This window comes from Protobothrops mucrosquamatus, unplaced genomic scaffold, assembly GCF_001527695.2.
Source record: "Protobothrops mucrosquamatus isolate PMUCROS unplaced genomic scaffold, P.Mucros_1.0 scaffold706, whole genome shotgun sequence".
In the NCBI taxonomy this organism is placed as follows: Eukaryota; Metazoa; Chordata; class Lepidosauria; order Squamata; family Viperidae; genus Protobothrops; species Protobothrops mucrosquamatus.
Genome location: NW_015386987.1, coordinates 249083 through 256256, shown reverse-complemented (window position 1 = coordinate 256256; position 7174 = coordinate 249083). Strand labels below are relative to the sequence as shown.

The following is a 7174-nucleotide window of genomic DNA, read 5'->3' as shown; positions in this document are numbered from 1 at the left end:
AAAGCCATGTCTTGAGGGCACGGCGGAAGGAGGGGAGATCCGGAATAATCCGGATCTCTGGGGGGAGTTCGTTCCACAGGGTGGGGGCTCCCACAGAGAAGGCCCTCCCCCTGGGGGTCGCCAGCTGACACTGTTTGGCCGACGGCACCCTGAGGAGGCCCGCTCTGTGGGAGCGTACCGGTCGATGGGAGGCAATCTGCGGCAGAAGACGGTCTCGGATCAAGTGACTGTCATGAAAATAAACCACCTGAGCTTCTTTAAGACGGTCCAGCAATTGCATGCTGCCAACCTAGCAGTTTGAAAGCATGCAAATGCAAGTATATAAATAAGTACCGCTTTGGTGGGAAGGCAACAGCATTCCATGTGCCTTCAGCGTATAATCATGCCAGCCACATGACCAAGGAAGCGTCCTCAGACAAGACTGGCTCTTTGGGTGTGAATTGGAGATGAGAACTGCCCCTAGAGTTGGACACAACTAGCAGGGTTGTTACTTTTTTTTACATATTTTTTCCGTCTGCCATTAATTTTGCATTTCCTCAAAAACAGGAAAATTATTGTGTTGTTCATCATGTCCACGATCTCTTTCCTTTTTATTAAATCCAGCTCAGGCTGCAACCCTTTATACACACGTAGATGTGTATATAAAATTAATTATTATTTCTCTGTAATGTGAAATCATATTGTTAGCCCCCCCACTACACCCCCCATTACATCCTGTGTTCACAGATCTTTTTTCAATCTCTTTGCAGTTAATGTTGGTTTTGTGTGTTATATTGTGTGTTATATTAGGCTCCAAAACAGGGAAGGGGAGTTGGAATTTGGCATGGTGACCTCACTTGTACCTGTTGGCTGTTTTTTACTGGAGCTCCTATCTTTTCCACAGTTTGCATGGTAGCCTTGTAGGGTCAAGAAAATTCATTTTAGTTAAGGAGGCACTGACAGAGTGTCACTACATGTCTCCTTAATGCCTCCTGAACTCAAAACCTGTATTTTCCTGAACTCTTATGGCTACCAAGTAAGCATAAGGAAGATGCTACTGACAGATGCAGTCAGAGTACCAGTCCTGAAGCACCTTTGCTCACTTTGGATCCAAGTATGCCCACTTATCCTTGCACCATTCATAGGTTTCACGCTCTATTCTTTCCTGACACAGAATCATCTCTGAGCACATAAAGTAGCACTATTTTTAGAACAGACTCTGTGGAGATCCAACCACTTGACCTAGAGCATGAAACACAGGCAATCAAACTTTTAAGATTTGAAAATAACATTGCTTATTGCTGTTTTAGGGCATTTTCTTTGTTTGCTTTTAGAGGTAAATAACTGAAACCTCATTGAAAGTGCTGCAAAAAATATCTCGGATGTTAACTTAGTGAACATTGATACACTGCAGCAGTTCCCATAATCATAAAAACTTATGCAGTTATCAGTTCATTTATCTTGAACATTTCCAAGACTCTGCTGTTGTTTTCTCCTGAATTAATATCTGCTGCCACCTGTATCATTACGAGATTGACTTTTTGTATTTGTCTAGCTAAATGGCTGATAAAGTATACTTGGGACTCCTAAAAAGTAGCGGGTAATACCTTTTGGTGGTTGGACACCGCCTAGATGGTTCCGTCCCAGGCGCCTGATGGACCCAGAGGGGTTTCTGACGGAGCTTGGGCCATATCCTGAGGAGCTAGGTCACGACTCGGCGGAACACCAGGCTGCGGCCTGGGATGTGGCCGCAGCCGCAGCACTGGACCGAGTCGTGCCGCTGCGGCCTCTGACCCGGCGTAGGTCTCAACTGGCCCCTTGGNCATGTGCTTTTAAAATGAATGGTTTCTTGTACTCTTGTTTTTTTACACGTTTATTTTCTGAAGTGGTTGCTGAAGTGTTTTTTATGTCAAGGGCGATGGCTCAGATTGTATAATGTTGTTTTCAACTAATTATCTCTACTAATTAGACTTAGTTAACTCAATTTACAGGAACACTGTCTCTTTTGAAAATTATCAATGGTGACTAGTGTACAACAAAAACAATTTTAAAAACAATGTAGTCTTTTTCCCTTATAAAATGTTTTGTTTTCTTAACCATCAGAAAGCCTGAATTCATCACTTGAAAATAGTACACTCGGACCTGGTTCTGGAAGTGTTTGTCAGAATGGAAGGACAAGAAAAGAAACAGGAAAATTAAGTTGCCGGCCAGAGAACGAGAACCCAAAGAGGAAGCTGGTGGACAGAACTAGTGAAAATGTCATATTCACTAATGAAAATGAAACAGCACAGCATATATACCATAAGAAACCAAAGACTGCGGTGAAATGCCCAAATAGTTTGGACAGCAAACTAAAAGAAACCAGAAAATCCAAAAAGGCCATACCCCAAAATAAGCTTATTACTGGGCAAGCGAAACTAACTCAGTTCTTTAGGTTGTAAATGCCAGTGGATTGAAAAGACAAAAAATTGACTTGTATTAAGTTTCCCATTGCAATCATGATTATGCAGAAGTTTTATATATACTGTACTTGCAAAATTAAATCATCAACTTTTATGCAGAATTCACAGTTTAATAATGCACTGTAACTTTACACTTGTACATGTTGCATTCTGACATAGAAATATTTAGAATCTCTACAAACACAGCAATATTTTAACCACAACTACAGTTTCTATGACTTATGAAGGAAAGGGTTTGTCTCTTCCAAGTGATGCACTTCAGGGTCATTTTAGGCTTGCCAACAAGGTCGATAGACTCTTCCCAGCATACATCTGAGCACTAAAGAAAACACAAAAAAATGTGGTTTTGACTGTCAAGTACATGCTTTTATAAACAAGTTTAACTACATTGTCATCTGTCATGGCATGTTGTAAATTTTCACTTGTTTGAATTTTTAACTCATTTTTTCTAATAAATATTTAGAAAACATGTTATCTTTTTTATCTTACGTTTAACCAGTCACTCTTTTTAAAAGACTGAGTGGAACCCTACAATTTTTAAAGGCTGAGAAAAAAAACCCAATCCTTTCTTTTTCAGAGAAGCATATTCTAATGATTGGTTGCTATATTTGTCCTTTGATTATAAAAAAGTAGCAGCTCAGTATAGTTTTATCTGTGTACATATGTAGAGATGAAATTGAATATACATGGGTGAATGAAACACTGGTTTATTCCCATGCAGGCTTAAGCTAAAAAATTAGCTGGTTTCTAAGGCAACCCAAGTCTTCAGGAGTTGGATAGAGAAGCTTGACTACCTTTTGTGTGAATGCAATGAAAAAGATGATGAAAAAAGACAGCTCAAGGGAGAGGAAGGAGAAGTGATTGGGTCACTCCTGCTAAGCCAACTTAGGAAAACTCTTATATTTGGGCACCTGAACAATGGAACTAACCTGGAGGCATCAGTCTGCCAATTCTCTTTCTCTCTGGCTGGATGCTCCTTGCAGCTTCCACCACTGGCCCAGCAGCATGAGGAATGCTGACAAAGTGGCCCACAGCTGCTATTATAGCTTAGGGACAACTGCCCAAAAGGAAATGGTGGGCAGCATATGCCACACTTATGACCACTATTGAGCCCAAAATTTCTGTTGTTAAGTGAGACATTTGATAAGTAGGTTTGCTCCATTTTATGACCTTGCTACAGTTGTTAAGTGAGTTCCTGCAGTTAAGTTAGTAACCCGATTGTTAATTGAATCTTTTTTCCCCATTGACTTTGCTTGTTAGAAGTTCTCAAAAGGTGATCACGTGACCTTGGAATACAGCAACAGTCATAAATATGAACCAGTTGCCAAGCATCTTAATTTTGATCACATGATCATGGGGATGCTGCAAAAGTTGTAACTGAAAAATGGGCATAGGTAACATTTTTAGTGCCGTTGTAACTTTGAATGGTCACTAAATGAACTGTTGTAAGTCAAGGACTACTTTACTGTAGATCACCTAGTCCAGTGGTGGCGAACCTATGGCAGAGCCCTCTCTGTGGGCACGTGTGCCTCGCTCTTTGGCTAGGTTTTCGCAGGAAAAAGCCATTTCTCAAGCCCCTTCCTAGCCAAATTAAGCCTCCAGAGCGAGCGCGCTGTTTTCAGCTTTGAATTATATCAAATCTGACATCAGAAACAGACTTAACAGATGACCTGAGTGCTGCATGTGTTCTCAAACTTACAAAGTATAAGCCAAGGTTAGACAAATTATCAGCATGCATACAACAGCAAAAATCACATTGTTCAAAAGCATGCCAAATGCAAACTTTTACCTTTCAGTATCATTGAAAGCTTTGTTATTGTGTTTTAATTTTAAGACAAAAGATGTTAATGTATGAGGTTTTTTTTCTAAACTAAAACCTCAGTATTCAGATTAAATTGCTGTGTTGGCACTTTGCGATAAATAAGTGGGTTTTGGGTTGCAGTTGGGGCACTCGGTCTCTAAAAGGTTTGCCATCACTGACCTAGTCACATACAGTACATCAGTGAGTATAACCAGCTGAGAAATTTGAGAATTTGCCTTGAACTCTACCTAGATTGCTGCTGCTTATCACTGGAGAAATGGTGGCCACAGTTATTCATTTCAACAGTTATAATTACTATTTCAGCAAATTAAGGTAATATTACTGTTTTGCAATAACATGAAAATATAACTTACTATCAAAATCTCTTCTTCCAATAGGCAAGTTAGCCGAGTTTTCATCACTTCCTGTCTCACGCCGATCTTGTATTGATTCAATATTTTCAACTTCAGCATTTGATGGAAAAGTCATAGGTCCCTCCAGTTCAAAATAAGGAAGCTGCTTAACACTTAGGCTCTGTGGCTGGCCATAGTTAATGTCATGTTTATAACCTATATTCTGCACTCAAAAGAAAAGTAGAGATGAAAATAATGCAAAATATTCAAAATAAAAATATTCTAGACCTTAACCAACCAATGAGTCATTTTCAGAAAAGAGTTATCTTCTGATTGAAGCATAAGCTATCTTGAAGTTTAATTTTTAGTTTAAAATCAAGAGTAAAACCAGGTTTTTTTCAAAGCAAGACATATCTTAATATATATCCCAGGGATGTTAATACTAAATAACATTGATTTGTTTAATTACGTTTAGTGAGGCCAAAATCTCCTTAAAGGATTTTTTCTTTGTAAATTTAAGTATTAATGATGATAAGAGCAGCATTCAGATTTGTTATTAAACTAAAGCTGAAAGGCATGTATTTCATTTAAGCTCTTAAGACTTACAATACAATACAATACAATACAATATTAACATTTTCAAATATAATTCAAAGCATAGCATAGCACAGCATTCTGTTTTCTTTGATTTTAGGATAATAGCCACTTCAAATCATATTTCATATTTTAATTATATAACAATAGCAATAGCACTTAGACTTATATACTGTTTCACAGTGCTTTGCAGCCATCTATAAGCGGTTTACAGAGCCAGCATATTGCCCCCAACAATTTGGGTCCTTATTTTACTGACCTTGGAAGGATGGAAAGCTGAGTCAATCTTGAGCTGATCAGAATTGAACTGCTGGCAATTGGCAAAGTTAGCCTGCAATATGCATTCTAACCACTGTGCCACCATAGTTCTATATATTGGCATATCTGAAATAATCTATCCTAATGTTTTGTTACAAATTTATGATCCAGAATGCTAATTTGTGTTACATAATAGCTACCCAGAGAAAACTTACTGAGAAATGTGGGTTTCGGTCTTCATCCAGAAAACTGCTGTCCTCCATTTTATAACGCTCAAAAGATTTTCCAGCTTTGTCACCATTCTGTGTTATCTTTCCAAGGCTGAATGTGCTTAGCAGCATATTATCTTCTGCTTTTCTCATAGACTTAGAAACAGAAAGCAAAGACCCTTGAGACAAAAGAGAAAAAATTAACAGTAATACATGGGATGAGATACACATTCTCCAATGTTTAGATGTTTGCATGGAAGTGAAGAAACTTTAAATATTACTTAAATGAGGCTAATTTGAAAATAGTGCATGGTCAGAAAAAAGGTATTATATAGCTTGCGGACTGAATAGATGCCACTTCAATGGCTTACGCCTTTTTCAAAGAACTATGAGTAAAGAAGACTGACCTTTTGTATATCATTACATGTCTTTTGTTCCAAACCGTAGGTGATGAGCTGCTTTTCAATACATTCATTATATACCTTGGATTATCTTACCAAATGCCACAGGACAATTTTCTTCTGAGTTTTAAATTAATCTTTAAATTCCACTTCACACAGTCTCAGGAAAGAATTAATTTGTGCATGTGTGAAAAAAAGCAGAGAATCTTTATTATTCATTCTTTAAAAACAGACTTCTTGAGAAGTAAGAGAAAAACAGTCTCTGTGAGGAAAAGTCTTAAGCAATTAAGTTTTATCTTAAAGAGAATTCAAACCTCTTTCTACTTATCCAGGCAAAAAGTTTCATACATGGGCATAAAAATAAGGGGTCATAGATATAATTTTAAATACGTCAGACATGCTTTAATTTTGAGTTAGATGCCATGACTCCTGCTTCCTTAGGAGAGAATATTATTTAAACAAACGAGTTGCAAAGCCCACCTTTGTCTTATAAGTGTTCAGAGGAGACAGATTTGATAGGAATAGTGACAAGAGTGAGGAATAAGTTGGCTTTGTGTCTGTCTAATGTTTTTCTCAAGCACCTTTGTCTGAGATTTTGAATTGTTCCACCCTTGCTCTACAAAGGGATAAACATGTGAAAAGGTACACGGAGGAGCATTTCTGGAACATAATTCAAAAATATTGATCTTCATTTAGAATACCCCATCCTTATGCAATGCATAGTTTTTATCTTGGAAACTTGGCTGCAACTCACTTGGATATTTTCAGTAACACTGTCAGGATTGTGAAATTTCCTTAGCATAACTGCCTCTCTGGTTTGCTTCAAGAAAGATGTAAAATCTTATTTTCACAATCTAGTCTTTTCCTCATAAAATCTGGGTTTGTCTTTTGGACTTTTAAGTTTATGGCATGTTTGATATACATTTGAGGTCTTGATTATTTATTGTCCTTTGGTTGTAATTTATAATTTATCTACATGGTAACTAAGAGTCAGTATCAACCTGATAGCACGTTATTATTCAGTTGGTTGTGATCTATTTTTGCAGTGATTGTTGCTGATGTTTGGAGAGCACAATATTCAAATATGACAAAGACATTTTTTACAAGTTTCTCCTTA

General features: G+C 37.7%; 2 protein-coding genes across 2 annotated transcripts in view; one reads left to right on the top strand and one right to left on the bottom strand.

Moving 5' to 3' along the window:
• PARPBP (PARP1 binding protein) overlaps positions 1-2674 on the top strand; it is a 34805-nt gene extending 32131 nt beyond the window's left edge. Inside the window, exon 11 of the mRNA XM_015818228.1 lies at positions 2083-2674. Within this exon, the coding sequence (XP_015673714.1) occupies positions 2083-2420 (338 nt within the window). The 3' untranslated portion in view covers positions 2421-2674. The remainder of the gene's footprint in view (positions 1-2082) is intronic.
• A 1-nt stretch (position 2675) lies between these two features.
• On the bottom strand, positions 2676-5887 carry PMCH (pro-melanin concentrating hormone). The gene is made up of 3 exons (XM_015818229.1): positions 5663-5887; positions 4617-4818; positions 2676-2760 (listed from the first exon to the last, which is right to left on the bottom strand). The coding sequence occupies exons 1-3, from the start codon at positions 5885-5887 to the stop codon at positions 2711-2713; spliced, it is 477 nt and encodes a 158-aa protein (XP_015673715.1). The 3' UTR covers positions 2676-2710.
• Between the last annotated feature and the right edge of the window lie 1287 nt (positions 5888-7174).